This window comes from Anoplopoma fimbria, chromosome 3, assembly GCF_027596085.1.
Source record: "Anoplopoma fimbria isolate UVic2021 breed Golden Eagle Sablefish chromosome 3, Afim_UVic_2022, whole genome shotgun sequence".
NCBI classification, from domain to species: domain Eukaryota; kingdom Metazoa; phylum Chordata; class Actinopteri; order Perciformes; family Anoplopomatidae; genus Anoplopoma; species Anoplopoma fimbria.
The window spans coordinates 1,207,567-1,234,898 of record NC_072451.1 but is presented as its reverse complement, the minus strand read 5'-3'; the positions used below and the strand labels follow the sequence as shown (position 1 = coordinate 1,234,898).

The 27,332-nt window shown below is 37.4% G+C and overlaps 1 protein-coding gene across 5 annotated transcripts in view; it reads left to right on the top strand.

Moving 5' to 3' along the window:
• The first annotated feature begins 2,149 nt into the window (after positions 1-2,149).
• LOC129089424 (enhancer of polycomb homolog 1-like) overlaps positions 2,150-27,332 on the top strand; it is a 32,793-nt gene continuing 7,610 nt past the window's right edge. Inside the window, exons 1-11 of one of the 5 annotated variants that reach the window (XM_054596869.1) lie at positions 2,150-2,403; positions 5,659-5,748; positions 10,165-10,404; positions 20,215-20,374; positions 23,086-23,231; positions 23,390-23,596; positions 25,177-25,325; positions 25,536-25,683; positions 25,992-26,156; positions 26,712-26,801; positions 27,167-27,315. In XM_054596869.1, the coding sequence (XP_054452844.1) occupies positions 10,252-10,404; positions 20,215-20,374; positions 23,086-23,231; positions 23,390-23,596; positions 25,177-25,325; positions 25,536-25,683; positions 25,992-26,156; positions 26,712-26,801; positions 27,167-27,315 (1,367 nt within the window). In that variant the 5' untranslated portion in view covers positions 2,150-2,403; positions 5,659-5,748; positions 10,165-10,251. Of the gene's footprint in view, positions 2,404-2,787; positions 2,809-5,462; positions 5,538-5,658; positions 5,749-10,134; positions 10,405-20,214; positions 20,375-23,085; positions 23,232-23,389; positions 23,597-25,176; positions 25,326-25,535; positions 25,684-25,991; positions 26,157-26,711; positions 26,802-27,166; positions 27,316-27,332 lie in introns of those variants that run through there. The other 4 variants (XM_054596871.1, XM_054596870.1, XM_054596874.1 and 1 more) reach the window with 4 other exon arrangements.

The window sequence follows — 27,332 nt, the reverse complement described above, 5'->3', positions numbered from 1 at the left end:
AGCGATTTCACTCCATCTGAACAATCAATTGAAATGCATCTTTTGTCTAGAACAGATATTTTCTCGGGCTGCCTTTCTAGATTAAAGGACATCCGTGTGCGGTCGTATTACTGTTTGGCTCCAGGTTTTACTTAATTTAAAGCCAACTCAGGTCCTTAATTCTTCACAGCGATGCCAAATACACACAAACCTGCCTTATTTGCTAACAAAATTTGCTTTTAATGAAAATGCCTTGTTTTATTTGTAGGTTATGAATTGTTCTCTATGGGTCAGTAATTCAGCCCAACTCTTCTGTGGTGCCTCGATCAAACTTTTTTTTTTTTTTTTTTTTTATGATTATCATGCCATTTAGTCTTAAGGATCAGGGGTAAGGGAATGATTTCTAGATCTCTAGAAGTTTTGAAAAGAAAAGAAAAAAGGTAACACTATTGTTTTTAAGTGCCTTTTTTTAAAAATTCAACAATTCACATTTGCAATTCTGTATTTCTGAAATTATTTATTGAATAAACATTGAAAACAATTTACCCCTATATTGTTAAGATATTATTGTACATTTTTTATTTTGTGGATTTGTTATTGTACCTGCAGGTGTGTTTAGCTTGCTTTAAACTGTTCTTGATGACGAGGCAAGTAAGTCATACTGACAAAAGGATGCAAGTGAGTCAACCAGATAAATTGCTAGAAATAAAATTATATTTGCTCTTGTCTGGCACATTCAAAAAATGTGACTTGATTGCTCTTAATGTACGTACACTGAAATACACATATTAGTTAAAGGACCAGGACAAATAAGGGAATAGACATGACTTGTATGTACAAACGTGTGTTAAAAAAACAGGTGTGTATATATAAATATCTATGTTAAAAGCACCAATAACATAAAAGATGTGCATAAAGTGTTTCTGCAAGTTGTAAATATTAATCAAGTTGTAAACAATATAATTAGTACAAAGAAATACATATTGAATGGGTGGACATTAAATTTAAAGTAAAATATTTCTAAATTGAATCCTGAGTTTTAAAAAAAATATATATATATAAATGAAAGATGTAAAAGTATGATTTTAGTGGTGTAAAAAAACAAACGAGTGTTTCTGCAAGTTGTCAATATTAATCAAGTTGTAAACAATATAATTAGTACAAAGAAATACATATTGAATATGGACATTTAATTTAAAGTAAAATATTTCTAAATTGAATCCTGAGTTTAAAAAAAATATATATAAATGAAAGATGTAAAAGTATGATTTTAGTGGTGTAAAAAAACCAAAAAAAACGAAGTGTTTCTGCAAGTTGTAAATATTAATCTACAATGTAGAAAAAAAAAAAATTGGACATTTAATTTAAAGTAAAATATTTCTAAATTGAGTTTTAAAAAAATATATATATAAATGAAAGATGTAAAAGTATGATTTTAGTGGTGTAAAAAAACAAACAAACGAAGTGTTTCTGCAAGTTGTAAATATTAATCTACAATGTAGAAAATAATAATTAAAAAAAATAAAGAAAAACCATTGAATTAGAAGGTGTGTATATCAATATCTATGTTAAAAGCACCAATAACATAAAATATGTGCATAAATCTAAGTGTTTCTGCAAGTTGTAAACAATATAATTAGTACAAAGAAATACATATTGAATATGGACATTTAATTTAAAGTAAAATATTTCTAAATTGAATCCTGAGTTTAAAAAAATATATATAAATGAAAGATGTAAAAGTATGATTTTAGTGGTGTAAAAAAACAAACAAACGAAGTGTTTCTGCAAGTTGTAAATATTAATCTACAATGTAGAAAAAAAAATAAATAATAATAATTTAAAATAAAATATTTCTAAATTGAGTTTAAAAAAAAATATATATATAAATGAAAGATGTAAAAGTATGATTTTAGTGGTGTAAAAAAAAACAACAAAAAAAAAAACACAACAACAACAAAGCAGCTAAGAGCTGAAACGCCTCAGCCAATCACGTCGCGTTCCATCCCCTGTGGACCGTGACGTCACGGGCGCATCTGATTGGTCGCCCCGCGCCGTCCAATCACAGGCCGCCTTTCTTTTACAGCAAAGTTGTTAACCCCCAACACCAACAGTGGCACTTTGGTGGCCAAACCTCTCTAGTTTCTGCTGCTTTGCATCGACAGGAAAACACTTTCTTTTGCATTTTTTTCCCTGACGGGGTGGATGTGATACCCGGGCAGAGGCTGGTCACTCCAGCAGACCTGCTCCATGCTTATTCTGTGATTTATGTGCATTTAAAAAGCAACTAGGAGAAGTAGCTGTGGCTGCAGCGTTCATGTTAGTAGTCTCTCTCTCTCTCTCTCTCTCTCTCTCTTTCCTGCAAGCTGCGTCGTGCAAACTTGCAGAAATGTCGCCCAATCTGTCTTTAAAACCATCCACTTGGTGAGTATATATATATTTTTTTCTTGTTATGTTTCATGCAACTTGAAGAATCGATGGTTGCCTGTGCATTTATTAAAAAAAAAAAAAAAAAAAAAAAAAAAAAAAAAAAAAAAAAAAAAAAAAAAAAAAAAAGGAAAAGGCCTCATCGTGGATAGTGTTTTCTGGCATCAGATGATTTCATGCAATCAGATTCCTGTCTGCGATTCAGCACTAAAAACACCTCCTCATCACCTCCTCCTCGACACAATAATGTATTTATAAATGCATAAAGACATCAATCTAATGCACTAGTTGTTGCATTGATCCTGGTCTATCTGACAGGGAGAGGAGGCATCAGCAGGAGGAGCAGGAGGAGAGTCCATGGCAGCTCTAAGGATCATTATTCTCATGCATTTCATCATCTTGGTTGGTAAATGTAACATTGTTGGATCAGAGGCTTATTAGGGTGTGTGGCTAAACAGTGCCAGGCAGTCCCTGTGGTCTGTGAGGGAACTGCTTGGCCCTGGTCTGCCTTGGTTCTGGATCCCCTCATATCCCCCCCTTCTGCATTATTTACAGTAACCCACAGTGGATCCTTTCCTCTCCATACATGGGCTCAAAAAGTGTGGGTTCTCCTAGGAAACCTCCCTTTTTAAGGGAGAAAGTTTGGAAGACATGCACCCAGTCTAATGGTGTCTAGGACTAGTTTTAATTAAATCCTCGTAGCACTTATTGCATTCGTATTAGTTGTTGCACTTATCCTATTCGTAGTAGTTTGTAGCACTTATTGTATTCGTATTAGTCTGTTGCAATTATTGTTTTCGTAGTAATCTGCCTCTGCACTATACTTTTGCTCTGGTTTATGCTTTAAGATGCTTGTTTAAGAAAGGAGATGCACTTATGACTTCTGGTGACTAGTAGTTCTCTTGAATACCTATGTTGAATACACTTCCTGTAAGTCGCTTTGGATAAAAGCGTCTGCTAAATGACTGTAATGTAATGTAAAGAAAAACAAATTAGAATACCAAAATGGGTTGACACTACATCAGGTGAAACAGAAAACTACATAAAAAATGGTTTCCTGTGCTTCCCTTTGACTGTTGTAAACTCTCTAGGCTTTGTGGGTCAAACCCCACCCACATGAGACATTTGTATGCTGGCACACAGTGTGGTTCATCGGTATGTTTACGTGTTTAAATAAGCTTTAAGAAGCTTAGATGTCAGGATCATGAATATTAATTCGGTAGTGTAAACTATTACACCCAAGCTTTTGTTATTTTTGCATGATCATAAGCCACCAAGGCCCTGGTTGCTTGACTTTTTTTTAATAACTAGTAGTTAGGCTGGTAATTATCTGCACGTTATATAGCATTACAAGGCATGTTCATATACAATACAGCTTAATATGAGTGTAAGTAAAGGGGAAAACAAACTTTTCAAAATGAGAAGTAACATTTTTAAATCAATATTAAAGTGACTGCGTCTATCTATAACGTGCTTCCAATTATATCAACATGTCTAGCAGGCATTCTTAGCTTTTTTAACGCACAGTAACATTTACATATTTGCCACCATGCACCATTCAAAGGGCTCAACAGTGTGCGTCACAATATCGCTGACTATGTTCATTATGATGTATCACAAGTACGGCTATTGTAAGACATTTTGAAGAATCAGTAACATGGACAAAAGTATCGATAGAGTCCTAAATTAAAACAGCTAGTTTATATTTAAATACGAATTATTCTCCTGGGGTTTAATTTGCCTCTGTCTACATGATCAAAATGCTGCTTTGCATAAGAGAAGTCCTTCCTGGTAATAAAGACACATCAGGACAGGTTACTTTGGAGACAGTTGACAGTTGAATCGTTAGTAAATGTTTATTCGACGGGCTCTTATTTAACTTTTAAAACACACAGATCATCAGGTGGAACATTTGGTTTGTTACTAGAGTTCCCTTTTTACATTACACATATTTTGACCCAGTGGAAACATAACATATTACATAAGATTCTACAGCAGTATCAGCAACTTAACCCAAATGTTAGCGTCAGCCTGCTAACATGCTCACAATGTCAATGCTAATATGCTGAGGTGTAGAACTTCCAATGGTGACCACGGTCACCATTCTAGTTCAGTGTGTCATCGTGCAAACATTTGATAATGACGAGCAGGAATGAGTCCTAAAACCTGGAAATTAGTTAGAATTGTTGCACTTTTGGTTCCCTCACCTCGTAGTCAATGGGTTTTTACATATTTAAAATATGTCGCTGTCAAAATAGTGGCGACGTGAAGTAATGCGAGCGTGGCGAAGTTCGTTTATAGCCTTATAACGTTAGCTTTTGACTTCTCTGGATTGCATTCACACTTCAAAAAATCCTAAAAGTGGTGTTAATTGTGAGGTTAATCTTGCTGAACAATACTTTGGAACACAGAGTGCAATAATCCAAAAGCCAATGGATAAATCTCATTGGCTTTTTGTCGAGGGAAAGAGTGCGATGCTTACTTCTGTGTTGGCTGCAAAAGCACTCTATTGGCATTTAACACAGTACAGCTGGTGCTAATGGGAATCTCATTAGCACCATCAAGCATGGTATTGGACAACTTTAACCTAAACGTGATGCTGGATGAAATGTTTTTTTGCAGCTCATCCTACCAAATGTCATGGTTATCCATTCAATAACTCTCAAGATATTTCATTTAAAATCAAAAATGTTGGGGCATGGTTCAAATGTCATCCAACTGGGAACCTTTTACTGCATTCCATCCCCTTTTCTCCACACAATTTCCTGTTTCTGTATCAACTTCCCCATCATCCAAAACTTGTTTCTTAATTTGCAATAGCATGATATTGTGTTTGCCTCCCTCGCCTCATGTTTTCACTTCCATGCTAAGAAGATCAAGAAGGAATGGTGGACAGTGGAGTGACTTTTTGGTGGTTGCAAACAAAATAAATCAGTAGATTTAGCGATGCCCATGAATCCGGCCAGGTGTGGTCGTTGGAGGGTTAGACCAGGCGGCACTGCGGACAATTATAAACAGGTGGTGGACTCATGTTTTTACTTTGCTCCACCCAGACAACCCTCCTGAACCTCTTTAATCAACATTTGAAATGATCGAAGTTGAGTTTCTTGTTTAATCTGACTTGCGTGCCGGTTGGTTTATCTTTTCCCTGTTACCTTTAAGTCAAAATGTCTCTTTTTAAAGCTTTTTGTTCCTTTTTAATGTGTAGAGTTTTGGCTAAATGTCCTTATTTTCTTATGAATTGGCTCTCAGGTCCTCATGATGCATTCAGTGGATTTAATGATGGGAAGTGAACCCCAGTTCCTCTGGGTGGACCCGGGCTAAACCTGATGTCGTCAACAGGTAAGGTGTTTTTAATGATTGTTAAATGTGATTCTTTTTAATTAGCACTCTGGATGTCTTTGGCTTAAATGGGTTCTGCTGGAGCCAACCAATCTAAACGATGCACATGGAACCGCAGTGTTTTGGATGTTGAGCTCATGGTTTGTGTGTCTGTTGTGCACTGCATTCAAACATAACATGTTGGTGTCCTGTACTCGGACCAGAAGAGGGAGACATTGTTCAGGTGTTGAACGTGTTGCCATAAAGCGTTTCACCTGGAATAAACTTTTTCTATTTAATTATCTTAGTGGGCTGTTGTAGATCACCAGTGATGGGTGAGGTTCAGTGGTTCTGGATAAAAGGAGCAGTTACTTCTGTGGTATTTTTTTTAGGCGTTGCCCTGGACTGGATAATGTGGAATTTGTATCTTATAGTCCTGATAAGGGTTTTGTTGCTCAAGTTTTGCACCAAAGCATAAAACCCATAAAATAAATCTTCATAACAATGTAGTATTTTACCAAAACATGGCATTGTTTTGAATTAACAAACAAACAAACTAGGATTTAATTGGAACTTTTTTTACAACCAGAATTGAAATGTAGTTGTACTGTGTTAAATGAGTTCACACCAATTTAAATATTCTCTATAATAGAATATGACAACAAATGACTAACGAGAAAAAGTTATACAGCTGTATACTCAAAGGGATGAGCTTTGCTTTCTCGTGATTTGAGAGGTCTGGTAAATTAATAATAAACCAGGATGTTATGGATAATAATTTATAATGAAATATGGACTGCAAAGTCCAAAAATGTATAATATAATTTAGCAACACAACATTTTTAATAATTAACGCCATTGCTCTAATGATCATTGAGTGCTGCAAAATGTACAAAAATGTCTTGACATTTATTTTAACTTTTTAGTTATAATGGATAATGTGGAATTTGTGTCGTATAGTCCTGATAAAAAACATTTCTTTTTTACAACCAGAATTGAAGGGTAGTTATACTGTGTATCCTGAGGGGAGCCAGTTTTATTAAACGAGTTGACACCAAGTTAAATATTCTCTATAATATCAACAAATGACTAATATACTTAGAGAAATGACCTTAGATTTCGAGAGGTCTGGTAAATAAATAATAAATGTTATGGATCATTCCAGTCCAAAAATGTACAATGTATATTAGCATCACAACATTTCTAATAATAAACACCATTGATTTAATGATAAGTGAGTGCTGCAAGTCTTATAATAAATGTCACGAGATTTTTGTAACTTTTTAGTAATACACGTGTCAATCAATTTTCTTAATGTACAGTAACAGTCAAAAGTTTGGACACACCTTCTCATTCAACTACTTTGAAGAATCTAAAATATAAAACATATTCTGGTTTGTTGAGCATTTGTTTGTTTACCACATAATTCCATATGTGTTCCTTCATAGTTTGGATGTCTTCAATATTAATCTACAATGTAGAAAAAAAAAAAATAAAGAAAAACCATTGAATGAGAAGGTGTGTCCAAACTTTTGACTGGTACTGTATATTGACGGGTCTATTTTGGCTTTTTACAATTTTTAAAATAATGTAATATAAGTTATTTGTTTGTTTTTTACCTATTGTTTTTTTTAAATAATTTAATATTTTTATTTTTATTTTATTTTATCAATATATACACGTGTCAATCAATTTTCTTACTGTATATTGACGGGTCTATTTTTGCTTTTTACAATTTTTTAAATAATGTAATGTTTGTTTTTTACCTAGTTTTTTTAAAATCATTAAATCTGTATTTCTATTTTTAAAATAATTGAATATTAGTTTGTTTTTTACCTATTTATTTTTAAATCATTAATTCTGTATTTTTTTAAATAATGTAATATAAGTTGTTTGTTTTTTACCTATTTTTTTTTAAATCATTAATTCTGTATTTTTATTTTAATAATTTAATATAAGTTGAGTTTTTTACCTATTTTTTAAAAAAATCATTAATTCTGTATTTTGTAAATAATGTAATATAAGTTATTTGTTTTTTACCTATTTTTTAAAATCACTAATTCTGTATTTTATAAATAATGTAATATAAGTCATTTTTTTACCTATTTTTAAAAAAAAAATCATTAATTCTGTTTTTTATAAATAATGTAATATAAGTTATTTGTTTGTTTTTTTACCTATTTTCTTTTTTTAATTAAGTTATTTGTTTGTTTTTTTAAAAATCATTAATTCTGTATTTTATAAATAATGTAACATAAGTTATTATTTTTTTACCTATTTTTCAAAAATCACTAATTCAGTATTTCTATATTTTATATAACGTCTCTATTTTTATTTTATCTCCCTAACATATATATATACATACATATACATACACATATATATATATATATATATCAATCATCCATAACGTTAACCTCCATAATCAACGTGCGTGAGTGGAGTTAAACAAACCTATTTTTTAAAATCATTAATTCTGTATTTTATAAATAATGTAATATAAGTTATTTGTTTGTGTTTTACCTATTTATTTTTTTTTTTAATTACGTTATTTGTTTTTTTTTAATCTATTTTTAAACAAAATCATTAATTCTGTATTTTATAAATAATGTAATATAAATTATTATTTTTTTAATTAAGTTATTTGTTTGATTTTTACCTATTTTTTTTTTTAAATCATTAATTCTGTTTTTGTAAATAATGAAATATAAGTTGTTTGTTTTTTTTACCCATTTTTAAAAAAAATCATTAATTCTGTATATATATATATGTGTATATATATATATATATATATATTTTTTTTTAATTAAGTTATTTGTGGGGGTTTTTTACCTATTTTTTAAGAATCACTAATTCAGTATTTCTATTTTTTTTGTAACGTCTCTATTTTTATTTTTTATCTCCCTAACATATATATATATATATATACCTATTTTTTTTTTAATCATTAATTCTGTTTTTGTAAATAATGTAATATAAGTTGTTTGGTTTTTTTTACCCATTTTTTAAAACAATCATTAATTCTGTATCTATATATATATACATATATATATTTATCATCCATAACATTAACCTCCATAATCAACGTGTGTGTAGTTTAGTTCTGCAATAAATACAAATAAAAAAATGTAATGTACCTATTTTTAAAATCATTAATTCTGTATTTTATAAATAATGTAATATAAGTTGTTTGTTTGATTTTTACCAATTATTTTTTTTAATTAAGTTTTTTTTTTTTTTGTATCTCTCTAACACATATATATATATATATACCAATTTAAAAAAAAAAAAATATTAATTCTGTATTTTATAAATAATGTAATATAAATTATTATTATTATTTATTTTTAATTAAGTTATTTGTTTGATTTTTAACTATTTTTTTTTTAAGTTATTTGTGGGGTTTTTACCTTTTTTTTTAAATCACTAATTCAGTATTTCTATTTTTTATATAACGTCTCTATTTTTATTTTTCATTGTATCTAACTATATATATATATATATATATATATATATATATATATATACCTTTTTTTTTTTTTAAATCATTAATTCTGTTTTTGTAAATAATGTAATATAAGTTGTTTGGTTTTTTTACCCATTTTTTAAAAAAATCATTAATTCTGTATTTTATAAATAATGTAATATAAATTATTATTATTATTTATTTTTAATTAAGTTATTTGTTTGATTTTTAACTATTTTATTTTTAAGTTATTTGTGGGGGTTTTTACCTTCTTTTTTTTAAATCACTAATTCAGTATTTCTATTTTTTATATAACGTCTCTATTTTTATTTTTCATTGTATCTCTCTAACATATATATATATATATATATATATATATATATATATTATATATTTCTGTTTTTGTAAATAATGTAATATAAGTTGTTTGGTTTTTTTTTTTTTACCCGTTTTTTAAAAAAATCATTAATTCTGTATATATATATATATATATATATATATATATATTTATCATCCATAACGTTAACCTCCAACGTGCGTGTAGTTTAGTTCTGCAATAAAATAAAATAAATAAATAAATAAATAAATAAATAAACCACCACCAGTGACCCCTTCCCCCCACCCCCGCAACGCGCAAGCGCCCGGGATGGTGCGCGAATGGTCGGTCCGCGAACTGGGGGTTGGACCGCTGCGAGCGAAACCAGAGCAAAAGAGTTTTAAATGTCCGCCATGTTGTCCATGGCGCACTGAACCAACGGTCGGGGAGAGAGCGGAGCGTCGGAGAAAAACAGTCCGAGAGAGAGCGACCGAGACCCGGGCCTTCGTCTCTTCACCCCCTCCCCCCCCTCCCCCCAGGCTCCGTTGGCGACGCCCTTTTTTTTTTTTTTTTTTTTTTTTTTTTTTTTGAAAAACACAGCCACCATTTTTTTTTTTTTTTTTTTTTTTTTTTTGTTTTCCCGACAACCGCACAGAAACATCCATGAACGCTCCGCCCGGCGCCGCCGCGAAGAGCTGCACCTCCGAGAGATCCACGCTGCGTCCCGACCTGTGAGGAGACCATGAGTAAGCTGTCGTTTCGGGCGCGGGCGCTGGACGCGTCCAAGCCTCTGCCCGTGTTCCGCTGCGAGGACCTGCCCGACCTGCATGAGTACGCGTCCATCAACCGGGCCGTGCCGCAGATGCCGACGGGGATGGAGAAGGAAGAGGAGTCGGTAGGCTTTTTTTTTTTTTTTTTTTTTTTTTTTTTTTTCAGAAAAATGTTAAAAAATGATTTAAATGTGATTCTCATGCGATAAATGGCGTCCGGTTTTTTTTTTTTTTTTTTTTTTTTTTTTTTTTTTTTTTTTTTTTTTTTTTTTTTTTTTCGTCTTCTTCTCCTGCGCAAGCTTTCACAAAATGGCCGCCATTTTTTTTTTTTTTTCCCCCCCCCCCTTCTTCTTCTTCTCCGTCTTCTTCGTCTTCGTCTTCAACGGTTGACGTTCTGTGTCTTGGCGGGAATAAAAAAAAAAAAACGGACGGTTTATTTTGTGCGTGAGGGAGATTTTCTTTTTCTTTTTTCTTTTTTCTTTTTTTTTCTGAGCACAAAGGAGTCATGTGACTTAGGCCAGGCCGCCATTTTGTGTCCTGTCTGTCAGAACTGGGCCTTGTGTTGGAGTAATTGCAAGGGACCAGGGCAAGGGGGAGCTAGTGGTGTTTAATTATAGGAGGCACAAATGTCAACACTGCAGCCATGCATGGAGGAACAATACACATTATATACAGAATATATAAACAGAATATATACATTATATCCTCATAGTAGTATCCATATTGACATATATTGCTTTAATGCAGGTTTTCTGCAGGTTTATGGATGTATAATGCAGCTGTTGTTGCACCAGTGTTTGTTATTTAATATCAGTTTTGTGCAACTTAAACTGGAGTTGTTTCTCCACATATTGACATCCTACAAGTGGGATCTAGTATTATATATAAACAGAATATCCTCATATTAGTATCCATATTGACATATATTGCAGGTTTTTTTCTGCATGTTTATGGATGTATAATGCAGCTGTTGTCATGCAGTTCTTGCACCAGTGTGTTTGCTTATTTAACATTCCAGTTTTGTGCAACTTAAACTGGAGTTGTTTCTCCACATATTGACATCCTACAAGGGGGAGCTAGTGGTGTTTTGATTATATGTGGCCTAGCAGGCACAAATGTCAACACTGCAGCCATGCATGGAAGAAAAAAACATATTTTACAGGATATATAAACAGAATATCCTCATATTAATATCCATATTGACATATATTGCTTTAATGCAGGTTCTCTGCAGGTTTATGGATGTATAATGCAGCTGTTGTCATGCAGTTCTTGCACCAGTGTGTTATCCATATCCTGCTTATTTAACATTCCAGTTTTGTGCAACTTAAACTGGGGTCTTTTCTCCACATATTGACATCCTACAAGGGAGTTTCTCCTGTGAACAAGGTTGCAAGTGGGAGCTAGTGGTGTTTTGATTATATGTGGCCTAGCAGACACAAGTGTCAACACTGCAGCCATGCATGGAGGAAAAAAACATATTATATACAGAATATATAAACAGAATATATACATTATATCCTCATAGTAGTATCCATATTGACATATATTGCTTTAATGCAGGTTTTCTGCATGTTTATGGATGTATAATGCAGCTGTTATGCAGTTCTTGCACCAGTGTGTTTGCTTATTTAACATTAAGTTATTTGTGCAACTTAAACTGGAGTTGTTTCTCCACATATTGACATCCTACAAGGGGGATCTAGTGGTGTTTTGATTATATGTGTCCTAGCAGGCACAAATGTCAACACTGCAGCCATGCTTGGAGGGGAAAAACATATTATATACAGTATATATAAACAGAATACCCTCACATTAATATCCATATTGACATATATTGCTTTAGTGCAGGTTCTCTGCATGTTTGTTTGTTTATGGAGGATGTGTTCGTTGACTGTATTTGTATAATGCAGCTGTTGTCGTGCAGTTATTGCACCAGTGTTTGAACAGTGGGTTATTCATATCCTGCTTGCTATTTAACATCACTTAAACTGGACATATTGACATCCTACATGGGGGTTTCTCCTGGTTACAAGGTGGTCTGTTGGTGATTGCAATGGTTTCCAAGTGTTTTACAGATTGGACCATTGAATCACACCCACAAAGCAATATCTACCATTACTTCTATGTTTTTAAATGAATAAATGTGGCTATTTCGGGCAGATAATTGGCTATATCTTTTGATTTAAGTTTTATTGTAATATGGCAGTGCCAGTTTCCTGGAGAGATGATGATGTTTTCAGGTGAATTTCGGGGAGGCAGGTAAATAAACAGTCTGCTTCCTGCTCTTGGTAATGCTGTGTGTTCAGGTTATCTTTAAGACGCACCCCGTGGGAAATGTATTGTTCTATACATGTTTCATTTATTACACATCCTCCCCTTTTTTATTCTCTCTTCTCTTAGCAAGACATCTTCTCCCAGAGTATTGATGTTGTTTTTGTAGCTGACCCAGCAGTCTTGGGATATTTTAAATATAAGGGCAGGCAGAAACCGGGGTAATATCACTCCAGATGTCCCTGGTGGATGCTATTATTATTCAGCGTGTTGCAGTCAGCATGCCGGTCCTTCTCCGGATCGGTGTCAGGGGTTCAGTGTGTCAGATGGCACAGCAGGCTGGCAGACCGGCGGCACGTGGCGCTCGGGAGATCAGGGGGGGGGGGGGGGCTGCTGAAGGTCTCCGTTATGTAACCGTCAGATTATCATAAGAGGTAGGCCGAGGCCCGCTGTCTGCTCTGAATTCCCACGGCAAGTGTTAAGCCCAGATGGGGGAGTATATGGTTTTGAATTGTTGCTGGTAGATCAGCACTCTGCGTCGCTTTATTGTGCTGCAAGTGCATGTGCATTTCTGGTTTTTCATCCCTAATCCTTCACAATTTAATCAACACATGTGGCATTTCTGAAGATATGCAACGTGTGTTTAGTGTCCTTGAACTTCCCAACTCTGCTAGGAAAGAGCTGTTGAACTCCGACCACAGAGACACTTTCTGAATCCTACATTCAGCAGTTTGTTTTGACCTTTTAGTGAACACACACTCTTCTCTGTTGCTTCTCGACCTGCCTTTTCGCTCAGTCAAGCATGTGTTTTAGTAATTTACAGGCTGTGTGTGTGGGTTACATCATCACCAAAACTCCCTCAGCACGTGCGGCTTTGTTTGTTTTGGACCTAAACGCTTTTTTTCTTTTGTCTTGTGTTTACATTTGGGTCAAAGTGAGGTCGGTGTCTGCGGCCCCGGTGGGAACCCCGCAGGCATCTGTTTGGGTTGCCTCTCTGCCAGACGGCGTTCTTGTATCTCGCCCAACGACGCTAACAAACACACATTTTCTGGCAGGCCACCAGTTTACTCCGCATGTGACCTCGCTGGGTGGGAATGTGGGACATGTCACCTGTCCAAAGTCTCTGCAGCCTGTGTGTTGTGAAACTGAAAGTGACCTTTTGTCAGCTGTTTCCCCCCCCCCAACTTTTACTTTCACTGTTGACAGTTTTTTGTATTGACGTCTGTGTTTGTGGCAGCGTGGGAAATAAGCACCAGCCTCCAGGCAGCTTCTTGAATCAAACCCAACATTTATAGACCAGCCTAAAAAGGAACATATTCTGAGAATGACCTGTGAATTTAGCAATTTTTCCAGTCATTGGCTCACGCATAGAAGCCTCGGGAATTGTTTTCACGTCATTATTATGCAATAGTGGGCTCAAGGTTGGGGGAAAAATGGAAAAACATATTTAGTTTCTATCTCGGCAGTGTTGTGTCATGGAAAGTTTCTCAATTCATGCTCATTCTCTTAAACAGCTGGGCAGAGCTAGCTCATACTGGTTTGTGTGCTGCTTGATTTCCCATCCCAGTTACACCGGTTGTTCAAAAACCGTCCTCTCCAGAGCGGTGCAATCGAAAACGGATTGGTAATGCTGTCATGTAAAGTGGCGTTGACAGTGTCTGGGACAGTAGCTGTCTAAGGCGGAGGAGGCTGTGGCCGCCTCAGCAGACCGACAGTGATCGATGTGGTCATTTTAAAAGGCTATTTGTGTGAGTGAGGGCACCGTTTAATGCTCTGTATTCTGGCTGTTCACCTCAATCTAAGTCTGTTTATTCTCCAGCCAATAGCGGCGGCCCGGGAAAAGTAAACAAACACATTGCTTGATTAGATTTGGCAGCAAACATGTTTTTTTGCTCGAGGCCGTTTTTGATTTTTATTATTATTATTATTTTTTTCCTCCCCCCTTATTGTGGAGAGCCTCGAGGACGTTGATGCGGAAGTTTGGCCGTTCGCTGTTGGGAGTGATTTGGTGGGAGTCTGATAGGAACGTGGCAGTGATGCAAGCGTAACTGCACGGGTGGGGGTCGCAGTAAATGCTGCACTTGAATGTGTTAAGAGTTTTGTGTGGAGAAGCCTAAAGGAAGCACTGAGTAAAACTGAAAAGGCTCGTCCACAGCAGCTTCGTCCTCGGAGCAGATTGCCGGAGCATATGCCGCTATGAACGTAAAAGTTACAAATCACTCGCCTCTGGTTTAACACGCTGTGTAGAAGATTAGTAGCCCCAAGGTCCAAACTCGTGGTCCAAATGGCGTTGATGAACACGGTGCTCTGGGACGCAATAAAAACAGACCGATACAGGAAGTGTTCCAGATGACTACCAACAATGTGATTGTATACTGAAGGTCGCACATCAAAAAGTTTACTTTTCTGCTTCTTTGGCATCCTCTATTTTTGTTTTGTTGATGGTGAACTGATGGTCACCAGTTGATTTTGCCAGTAGCAAAAAAGCGGTAAAAATAAAAGTAGTTTTCATATTGAGAAGTCATTATTTTTGATTAGAAACCGGCAGTTTTTCAGCTGATTGGTGACTGATTAGACGCGTTCATACGATTTATTTTGGGGTTGCAAGTGAACACTTGTTTTTATGTGACTCATTATGTTTTTTACGCAGTCACACAGCGGCACAGTTACATCTTAGCCAAACGCACGCAACATGTTGGTGTGGAAGTACTTTGGCATAAGTGAAGAGAGAAGTCAAGCTTGTTTTTCTTGTCACAACCGCCATATCCAAAATAAGCAGTCATGCACCTCTATGGAAACAGCACCATCATGTAGAGAAGTAGCGAAAGCTTAAAAAAAACAAAAAACAATGGACTCTATATCTATCGCCAACAAACTAAGTAATTAAATGTAAATACTGAAATTTATTTCCTTATTTGATTTGTTTTTTATGCAAATACCATAACTGACAAACGATAACATTTAGAATTTTAGACTGTTTACGCCGATATCAGGATGGTTGAAATTACTGAATTGATCAGTAAAAACTGATTAGGACCTTTTCAAAAATTAGACTTTTTTGCCAAATTGTGCACTTGTGCAACAATACCGTTTTAATGCTGTAATGAGTTACCCTGATACTGAAGTGTAATTAAAGTTAGATAGGATACATAATGTTTTTAGCTTAGAATCGCTCAATTGAATTTGTTTTTCCACCGACCATAAAGAGTAGATACACCTGCACTGAATGCAGTGAAATACTGCTGTGTATTTGCAATTTCTCTATGAAAGTGTCAAAGATTATCTGGTTAAAAACTGCAAAGCATTGAAATGGTTTCTTTGTGCTGCTTCACTCAGATTGATGCGTGTTTGGCAGAATTCAACTTCGGTTTTGCTGGATGTGTTTCTGAGAAACGGCACACTGATGTAACCCAGTGAAACTGTTGGCTGTTCCAATTCTTTCCTCTTGCCATCATGTGTTACCAAGTGAAGCTCACATTAAGAACTAAGCTGAAGAACTGACCTTTTTTAAAATCAACTAAAAGTAATGTTACAGTAAAATACATTGGTTATTGATATATGGGGCAGCTTATTCAACCAGACCTGTAACAACCGTTTTATTGTTCGTTCAGATGTTGAAGATATAGCTACGGTTGGCAATCTTCTAAAACATTTTTCTGCATACTGTTAGTTCGACAGATGTTAGTACTAACAATAGCCATGTTTTTGGTTTCTTGTCATAGTGAGGGAGGCCTTAAGGGACGGATGTCATTGTTGCTGACATGGCGGTTTTCTTGGTAGATTTGGTGCCTTTTGGAGCTAGTGCTAATAGCTACCTTCATTGGAAAAGAGTTGGCAACATGTGGCGTTTCTTTGTCAGTTGAATATCTTTGCTTCAATCTAGCGTATTTACTAGATTCTCAAGATTATTAACCCTTGTTTTATATGGATGTGTTCGACTATTAAAAGGGCACGGTGCTACTATAGTGCCGCTCTGTTAAAGTAGGTTCTGAATTACGTTTTTAGAATTGATTGATAAATAAATGTATACCAATCTAGGTGATACACGGGCAAATTCAAGTTTCATAGTGCAGACTGAATCACATGGACATCAAAGCCTTTTTATACGGTGTAGTTAAGTGTTTCCCTCTTTCCTAATGGAAGTGCAGCTGTCCGGATTGGGGAAAACAGATGTTTGTATGCCAACCCTATTGCATACTGTTGGATACCTCTGTAGTAATTATATGACATCTGTGTGTGTTTAATTCCAACTGTTGGGTTTACAGGATGTTTGTCATCAGTGTGATGGGGCACCTTGATATTATATTGGTCAACAACATTCCCATATGGTTATTGTATCTATATATGGTTTGTCATGGACATTCCACGGTTGTATCTGTATATTGACAAACCCGACTTGTGATTTGTTTTTTTGAAGTGCAGTTGCAACGAGGCTTAATGAAGCCAACCAAGAATCATTCCCAACACTTTGTGAAACGCTGCTAACAAGGTAGTTGGACACTGTAGCTGACCATGAAGGTTTGGAAGACGGTTGCTTGCATATGATATGATACTCCGACATAAGCTAGCCATAGTAGCATCATTCAGTAAACTTTTGATTGGTTATTGGATTGTGTATTGTTTATTAGGGCCATTTTAACCAGCTTACTCTTAGAACTAAGATGCAATCTAACAAAACTTTGCTCTGTTCTCCATAAATGTGGTTAACATTATGGATATAGATGTCATAGTATGTCATTTTTACATGTAAAGGTTTTCGAATGAAGCTTTCGAAAGTTTACACCGAGTCTATCACCCTAAATAAATTAGGAAAATATGATTTTGTTTTATCGTGGTTGTATAAATGTGATTTACGGTTCTGTAAGATTGCTGCTAGACCCTTGTTATTCCAGGTGTGTGCAGGTGGGAGAGAGTTTTTGGACATTTTTGAAAATGTTGTTTTTGCAAGTTTGTTCGATAAGAACATGTTGTGAATTTTGGAAATGATAACAACCTGGTGCTGTGATATTATTGCCCCAAGCAGACACACAGCATTTTAAAAGGGAAACTCTGCTGAGACATTTCTATTAAATAGATAAAATAAAAATAAATGATAATATAGATACAATCACTCTCTCATCACGTGACTTTAACTGTATTGCTTGTAGAAAGGTTCTGATATTTCAAAGCGTCAAGCTGTCACGTGAATAACTTGTTGCCCATCGTTGATGTTGAGTAACCACGATTAGATTATATGAAAATAGAAACAATCGGCCAACTTTAATAGCCAGTTTAAATGCTAACCTGTTGAAAAAGAAGCTGTGACTTTGTAAGGGTTTGTTGTAGATTTGAGTTTTGTGGCAGCATCACTTGAGGTGAACCTGACAAAACTTCATGAAGTTAAGACTCAGATTCAGATTGATAATGAGACCTAATGAAGCTCTCTTTTATTTATCCGTGAGACAAAGGTGACTCCGCTATGACTCACTCTAAGTGGTTGTTTTTGCAGTAAACAAATGTTTTCTTTGGAAAAAAGACAGTTTCGTACAGTGTCCCACTCATTCATATAAGCTCAGAAACACATACTTTCTTTTTCACTCACTCACTCACTCTGTCTAGCTTCCCTCGGCACAGATACTCTCTCGCTTCCTCCTCCCCCGTGTCTCTGACAGTCGCAGGGAAAACAATAACTACACACCTTCTTTTGCCAGAGCGCGGCCGTACGAGGCCGGCAGCACGCTGTCGTGTTGACAGACTGCCTGCCAGCGGCTCGGCGCCCAGCTCTACTACTACGACTGACTGACTGACTGACTGACTGGAAGCGTTCAGGCAAGCTGCCCGCCAGCAAACCAGTTAGTCTGCCATCCTGCCTTTCTTCCGGCACATTTCCCAACAACCGGCTTGGCTCTCGTCACACTTGTGGCGGGTAGATAAGGCCAACTGACAAAATCGGTGTCCTCTGTGTTTGTGCTCTTTTGAGATGGTGGTGATTAGATGGCAGGTTCTGAATCGTCTCCATGCAGCCTTTATGAATCATTCTAGACTTATTTACCATTATCTAGAGTGTAGCAGGCTTAATAATATTGTAATGCAATGTTGTGATGTTTAGTTTTCTTGGATTGCGTTTTGTTGCATCCCTTTTTGTAAAGATTTGGATTTTGCCGTTTTAAATCTTATTGTGAATATTGAGACGGCAAAATGAAATAGTCATACAGGTTGTTGTTGTTGTTGTTTTGCTCTGTGTGTTGCACCGTAGTTATGGATGACAGTTGCAAATGTTTCTGGTAGAGAGAAGGAGAATATCCCCCTGCAGTAGTTTGAACTTTTCTGTAGACTTCTGAAGATATTTGTTTATTTAAATATGATAAAACATCAGCTGTTTCATGTGTTAAAATCCTTAACTCATTCACATCTGTGTGTCTTTTACTGACGAGTGAGATCGAATCATATCTATGCAGATCTACAGCATATCCCCATCAATACTGGATTATGGACACTATGAATATATGCGAGTTTAAAAGTCCAATAATGATGTAGCGATTTCTTTTTAACAATCTCATAATATAAACAGACAACTTTGATCCGATTTAGATTTGTTTTGTTCTTTCTTAGATTGTGACCCAGAGATGTACTTGATACATTTGTTGGTGCTCTTTGGTGGGAAAAACTATGAAGTGTTTAATTACCTCAAACTCATTAATTACCAGCTGTGACGGCAACTCTGGTATTGTTTTTGTCGGTGTGTCTCATAAGGCAAAATGTGGTCACTGAGACACTTACTGTAGTCGGACAACAATGCAAGATACAGTCACGAGACAGTACAGGTGTGTATTTTAGGTTAAAATTAAGGCAAGTTTGAAGACAATCGCGCCTGACTTAACTCACCCCCCCCCGGCTCGATTATGGCGCCATGGCTGGTGTGAGCATGTTGCAAGATAAGATTGTCTTTTAGTTTCTCTACTGTAGTTTGTTGAAACTTGGCAGATATGTTATGCGGTTACCGATTTTTGTATTAGCCTGGATGATCTATGCGTCATTTTGCTGCTTGGATGAACAGTTTTTCTATAAATGGTCTATTTCTCAATGCAAGTGTATCTGAATTAAGCTGTAGTCCACCGCATCGTATCACATCGATACCAAGCTTCTTTTTTTTTTTTATTGCCTTCATATTGATACTATCTTAACAACTGTCAGCTGGGAGTCACCAGCATTTAATCCAGAATCTTGCTTTTTAAGTTGTCATTTCTTTGGTGGCTTGTCACAAACATGAGACTAACTGTTCCAACCAAAGTGGGTCTAAGCCGAAGTTAGCTTTCACAGCACTGCTACGTCCACAGCTACAACATGCGGTAACCTATATTACCATCACATCAGTGGGCTGAACATGATGTGCAGGTCGTGGGTGGCAGACTGGATACGATCATGTGGCTCTAAACTGCTTTTGTAGCTGGAAGAAGGCTTGACCTCAAATACCCCCGAACACGTCTTGTAATGGTTTCCTCACCAGTCGTAGCTTCCGTGTTTCTTATCTCAGCTGCCAGTAGAGACGGGACATTTTATCAATACGTCGTCAAAGAAAGCAGAGCGTCTGTATTTATGATATTAGGAATCTTACATTCAGCATTACGGGAAACGCTGCTCAGCGGTTCGGGTGTCTCACCTCCCCGTCTTTGTCTCTGCAGGAACACCATCTCCAGCGGGCCATCTCGGCGCAGCAGGTATACGGCGAGAAGCGGGACAACATGGTCATCCCGGTGCCCGAGGCGGAGAGCAACATCACCTACTACGAATCCCTCTACCCCGGGGAGTTCAAGATGCCAAAGCAGCTAATTCACATACAGCGTAAGTGGGCTCCTCTAATGGCAAATTTGTGACGCCGAAAGCGGAGAAAATGAGTTTGATGTAACAAATTCAGAGACCTCGGCCGTTTCATTAGGCTGTAATGGTGTTTGCTTCAATTATTTTGAATGCATAAAGTGACACTTTGGGGTCGTTGATCAAAATTATAATTTGCAATAAGGAGAATATTTCACATTAGTGTTTTTTATTTGTAAACATGAGACCATTATCATTTCATTAGATGTTATTTTGTCAACTACACGTCCATTCAGTCACTCAGGAACTCACAGGTACTGAATGTGGTCTGTTGTTTCAGACCGCTCGCTATTCATCCATTTTATGGCGTCGGCCATGTGTTTTTATGAGCTCCGACTGAGTTGTCACATGTTTGTCGAAGTAAATGAGTTTGTGAGATTGCCCGGTTCAGTAATGATATCAAAGAAAGTGAGTTGGCTAGATTGCTTAGTTCAGTAACCATGCCTGTGTCACAAGTGGTTGCCGTGATTGTTTCTCAAAGGAAAGCAATTTGCTGGATGCTGTTATCAGTCGCAGTCCTCAAATGACAAATGTTTTGTTCTGACTAATTTCAAGGTTTCTTCAGAGGTCTAGACGGTCTGAAACGTGTAGAAAATTCAATGTTTTCCAGGTTTTGAAAATATTGAATTTGTTTAAAAATCTGTCTGTTGTCCAGGTGTGAGTGCGCCTCTTTTTTATGGCATTTTGTCATTTCACAAGGCGACCGTTCATAAATCTACTTTTTTTTCTCTTTTGTTTCCACACAAAAATTAAGATAGAAAATTGGGGGGGGGGACTTTTCAAAATTTGCTGACTTTAGGATGAAGCAGCGTTTACTCCAGTCTGCACATTGTTTTGCTCTCATTGAAGCTGTGCATGTCTGGTTTCGGGAGCGTTCCCACTGTGAGTTTTGAGGTTCTTTTGAATTTAATTGACGTGGTTTTCTGACGCGACCGCCTCGTGGGTCACTGAGGCTTGAGACGAACCTAGAAGACTTTAAAAGCTAAAGCACAGTGAGTGGAACACTTTTGCATGTTTGTCTTTTGAGTCAGACATATGCTTACACTCTAGAGCATTACCAAAGGGCAGAGAAAAATGAAAGTACACTTTCATATACACATTAATGCAGACTCTATTGAACTGTCCAATAATGTGTCTTGTCAGTCTGTGAGGTTGGATGAAAACAGATTATCTATACAATTGTTTTTTTCCAGTCAGTCCTTATGCTTTCAGTCGCCTGGAGGGATAAATGTGATGTAATTATGCCTGATAATCGCCTGATAATCATCTAGCGTGTCCCTAACCGTATTATCCAACAGTTGCTGGGTGGTGGTGTTATTTATTCTAGTCAGGTGAGGGAACATTAGTCCTGTGTGGTATAATGAATATTCTATCGTCTGCAGAAAGGAACCGCACCAGGTTTGATCATTTATTGATGAACACAGAAGCTCCGCTCTGTTTTTTCCCGTGGATGCTGCAGCTCTGTCGGCTCGGCGACTTGTACTTTGTGTGTAAACTAAACGGTGGCAACTGAGGTGCAACTGTTTTTGATGATAGAACTAGGCATGTTGCCCTCAACATAAACCCCTTGTGGGTTTTCCATTGCACTAGTTTACACCTTTTTTTTCAGCTGTATCGAAAAACTGTTTCTCAATTCTTAGTTTCTCTCAGCTTAAAGCATTTGTGCTGTTTTGTAAAATGGTCAGTGTTTTTAATCGCTGGGTTTTGGGCAGCAAATTAAGCTATTTAAAAATGCACATTTTGTCTGTTTCATAGTGTGTAGTAGTGGGACACTGGTCAATATCTGTAAGCAGTCTAGCACTGAATGTTTTGATTTTTATGCTTACATTTATTTGCCGGACAGTTTGTGTCATAAGTCAGGATGCATTTTGATCTTCAGTACACAGCAGTGTTAAAAACATTGTCATAAAAATACTTAAAAATAGGTGCTAAACTTGCTTATGTATTGTATTTCTTTGTACATCAGTTATGTGACTTGCCAGCACAAACGCTAAACACTGTGCCCTGAAAATACATGTGTGGTACAGACTGGCCTTGACAGTCATGTTGCTAAGCAACTGTCTGTATATCTGACATAAAAGTCAGTATTGGAAGGACGTTTATTTCTTCTTTTCATCCATCTGTCTTGTTAAGTCATGAAAGTGAGTTTTTATGGGATCCGCTGTCGGCTGCACACAGACTTCACTTTCTCGTGAGTTTTGGTGCCAACAATAACTAAAAGTCAGGGTTCATAGAAAGTTTTTATTTGATATTTGTTTTGCTTTGTAGCGCTGCAGGCAGTGCCTTCAGTCATTACCAGACCAATTAAGATGAATTCTGACTTTCAACGTTCTGTGTGCTGTGGAGTCGGAGTGGAGAGCTCCTATCACTTTGGATTAAAGGATAAGCTAAACACCAAAATGGTCAATTTAAGAAGTTCAAAGTGAACATGAGGGCGGTTGCACCAAATGCTTGTCTTGATATGGAGATTACAAAAGCGGGAAAAACAGTGCAGGAACACAAATTCAATTTAAAAAAAAAAAACGTGCAAATGTGGCATTACATTTTAAAAACAGACGGGTGAATGAGTTATTTTCTTCATCTTTTATAAGCAGATTACAACAACAACCTTAAGCTTTGCATTGATCACAAATCCGCAATCTATCTTCATCTATCCACGATTCCTTTCCTCCCTGCAGCTTTCAGCTTGGACACGGAGCAGCCGGACTACGACCTCGACTCGGAAGACGACGCGTTCGTCAACAAGCTGAAAAAGAAGATGGAGATCAGCTTCCTGCAGTTTGAGGAGATGATTGACCGGCTGGAGAAAGGCAGTGGGCAGCAGGTGGGCAGAGAAATGCAAAATGACCTTTTGTAAAAAAAAAAAAAAAAAAAAAAAAAAAAAAAAAAAAAAAAGTGTATGAGCACGAAAGCCCTCCATAACAGATCAGTCTCTTTTATTTATCACTAATGTAACTCCTGTCTGTGTCTGTTTTTTTTAAGGCGGTGAGCCTCCCGGAGGCCAAACTGCTGCTGAAGGAGGACGACGAGCTCATCAAGGAGGTCTTCGACTACTGGAGCCGCAAGAGGAAAAACAGCCGAGCCAACTGTCTCATCCCCAACGTCAAGCAGGAGAAACGGGACGGCTCCAGCACCAGTGACCCCTACGTGGCCTTCCGACGGCGCACCGAGAAGATGCAAACCAGGAAGGTCAGTCGACTCAACGCTCTGGGTTTGATGGGCTGTTTGTATGTGACTCATAGCGCATCCATCACTGTGTATTCTTTTTGGTTTAAGGCTAAAATGATGGCTCTTGTTAGCTGTTGCATTGTGCAGTTGCTCGTGTGATTTAGCGGCAACATGATCACAAATGGGGAAGAGATAATGTGTCATTTAAATCCTTGTTGCGGGACATATTTCATGTTTGACAGGCTTCCTCTTGGCATGAAATGGTTTTCTCACAGTGATAACATTCTGCTGAGCCGCTGTCTTTTGTGAAGCTCGGTCAGATGAGCCTAATCCGGTTTTGACGTTTCGTAAACGCTGGCCAACCTGTGACGTAGACGATTATATTGATTGTATTCTGTCAGTGAACCCGACAGGAATGCTGTCACACAATCAATGAACAGCTCCTTACTGACCCAGCTTTGTGTGAGACACTCGGCTCAGCTTTTACTAATGCTGTGAAGGTCTTGACCGTTAATGAATATGCTTTTAAAAGTAAAAGCATATTTATTTTTTCCTCCATTTGTCTGCTCAACAAGCTTCGCTGTGAGCTGGTGATTGATGGAGGCTCAGCGGTTGATTGTCTTATTGTTCATCCACAAAGAGACTGAAGTCCCTGACGTCGGAAAGAGACGTGAACTCCATGCCTGCAATAACATTCCATAACTTAAGATAAAAGTCAGATAAAATATACTCCCGTCAAACTAGGGTTGGGTATTTGTTCTCACAAGGTGTCGCAAGTCAAGTTGTAAATGCAGAGCAGGAGGAGGCAGCTCAACCCAATATGAGGAGGAACTGTGGTTCCATCATGAGGAGGAACACCGTTTATAAGACACTGTGTGAAGTCAGGCTGCTATTTATGTGCACCTGTTAAACTTCAAACCTTTTTAGAAGATTGTTTCTTCCATTTTTCAAAGAAATGAGCTTTTACTGTTGGGATTTTTGTTTGTTTGTGTGTGAGGTTGTTCTTGTTTGTATGGAAGTTCCAAATAAGAGAAGGCAATAATCAAATCTAATAAAGTACAGTTACGGTTATTTAAAACAATTTGTTAATCAAATTTACAGGACAATCCCTGTATTGTTAAATATATGGGTACGCCCATCCGTACTAAGTAACCAGATAGAAATATAAAACTATTACTTTTACATAGACTCCAGTAGGTTTTCCTGACTTAGTGATGCTACACTGCTGAACAGACTCCATGAATCTGTAGTTTCCTCTCAACTTTCTTCTGAAGGATGTTTATGCCACCAAGTGGTCATTTGAAGAATTTTAGTCTTAGTGGTAACTTTGATCTTTATTCTAACTACTTGTATAACAAAGGAGGGTTGCAAACCCACCAGATGTTGCTTTTTCACATTTTATGCACATTAATCAACATGTAATGCATTTTAAACGTTCAAATATCTGCAAACTTCATAAGAATTATCAGAATTATTAAAATAACTGCTGGTTTTGAGAGACTCGAAGCACTAGATAGTGATTTTCATACATTTAACATTCAGTCATCGTGGCTTGTTCTTCTTCAGTGTTGCTTATATCTTTCTCCTCCTTCACCACTCAGAACCGCAAGAACGACGAGGCGTCCTACGAGAAGATGCTGAAGCTGCGCAGGGATCTCAGCCGAGCCGTCACCATCCTGGAGATGATCAAAAGGAGGGAGAAGAGCAAGAGAGAGCTGCTGCACCTCACACTGGAGATCTTTGAGAAGAGGTGAGCCTGAAAACACACAATGCATTAGAACCTAAAGATAAACCTAGTAGCAGTCAGACAGCAGTAAAGGACGTTTGCTCAAGACTGTTAAACTGAGATAAAAGAACAGTTAAAACTTTCCATTTGTCTGTTTTTTTTTCTTTCCAAAATAAATGTTTTGAAAGGTTTAGACAGTTAAGGGATGTTTTTTTCTCGTCTTTTCTCTTCCAGGAACGTCATGTCAGACTACAGCGGTGAGGTCATGGCGGAGGTTTTGGCTGAACGGGCGCTGGTGAGGCCGCAGATCATTCCCCTGGTCCCAGTCACCAACCAGTACCGACACCAGGACCACATGGACCTCAAGGACAACAAGTCCAAGGTGAGGCTCGTTATTAAGTTCAGGGTCCTGACTGTGGACTGTGTCAATTAGAGAAAGTCAGAATTTGTCGTCTCTACAAACGTAAGACAGAAGAGTGTTTATTTATACAAGAAAAGGGCCACATTGCTGTATTTATGTATATTGTACTATTTGTGCAAGTTTTTATGTGTTTTCCGCCACTAGAAACAGATAGAATGCGTTTTTAAATTCAATATTTTGACCTGCATGCAAGATTAAATATAGCCTGTAGTATCTTAAGGTGTGCTTCTAAGGAGGTCCAAAGTCTCATAGTTAATCTCTTCTTTCAGCCCGAGAAGACGGAAGTTCCCCGGCAGAAGAGGCCGTACGTGAAGAAGCCGAAGGCGTTGCCGCTCTCGTCAGGCGCCGCCCACCATCCGGGTCCCGCCGTCTTCAATGCCAAGGACCTGAACCAGTACGACTTCCCCAGCTCGGACGACGAGCCCTTCTCCCAGGTACGTGCACGACTCGAGGAAATAAAACGAATCGTTCACGCAAAGCCAAGCACTCTATGCAGAAAACGCACGGCTGCTCGTATTACAGTTTGTAGATGTTTTTTTTTGTTGGGTGTCTTCAAGTAAATTCCCTTCGTAATATATTCTCAGCCAGCAAACTGACACTTTTTCTCCATGCATTAGTTAGTTGGTCTCAATTTTTGTGAGCTGATTTTAAAAAGTGGAACTAGGAAAAAATATCTTTGAAAACCTCCAAATCTGTGCCTCCGATTTTGCATAAAACAGATGAGAACATTCAAAGATAATGAAACTGCTTTACTTGCAGAATATATTTCCATGGCTGCACATTCTCACACTTGCTAGAACAACCTCAGATTTTGTCAAGTTGTATCCAAAAGCACACAACGCATGCTGGAAACACTTTTTAGGGACTTGAAAAAACTAATCGGTCTTGTACTGCCTGCCTTACCAGAGCCGTATGAGACAAGTGGGTGTTCTTCATTGTTAAGAAGTCTGCTCTTCCACTGACCTTTTTAACCTTCTGCGTGTCCACAGCTGCACTCAGGCTCATCGGAAGCGGAGGAGGAGAACGACCCAGATGGTGCCTACGCCTTTCGCAGGAAGGCAGGCTGCCAGTACTACGCTGTGAGTACTGTGGTCATCCAGACGGTGTATTTATACAAAAAAAGAAAGCATATTTGAGCTTTCATTTGACATAATGGTGGGTTTAAGGGGGTATTTTGAGGTTGTAGATACATTTAAATGCTCTTTACAGGCTCTGGTTGTAACAGAAACTGTAACTACGTTGAGTTTTTGTATTATTAAATGCTGTGAAAGCATGCAGGAGATATTAGTTGTGTTTTTTAAAGTTTATCTCAATATTCAATGCATTTAGTTCACTTCTTTAGACTGAGAGGTCTTTACGAGGTCCCTAAATCGACCAGTCAGACATCAGACATCAGAGGTATTGTGCCCAGACGGTAAGAATGAAACGTGTCTCTCTGCTCCAGACTCGTCAGGACCGCGTGGGGAGCTGGCCGTGGTGCGGACCCTGGGATGGCGGCTTGGCGGAAGCTCGTTTTCGCTACAGTCTCACCACGCTCACCGTGCCGCGGCGCTGCCTTGGCATGGCTCGGCGACGCGTGGGACGAGGTGGCAGGTCGGTTCAGTTTCTGT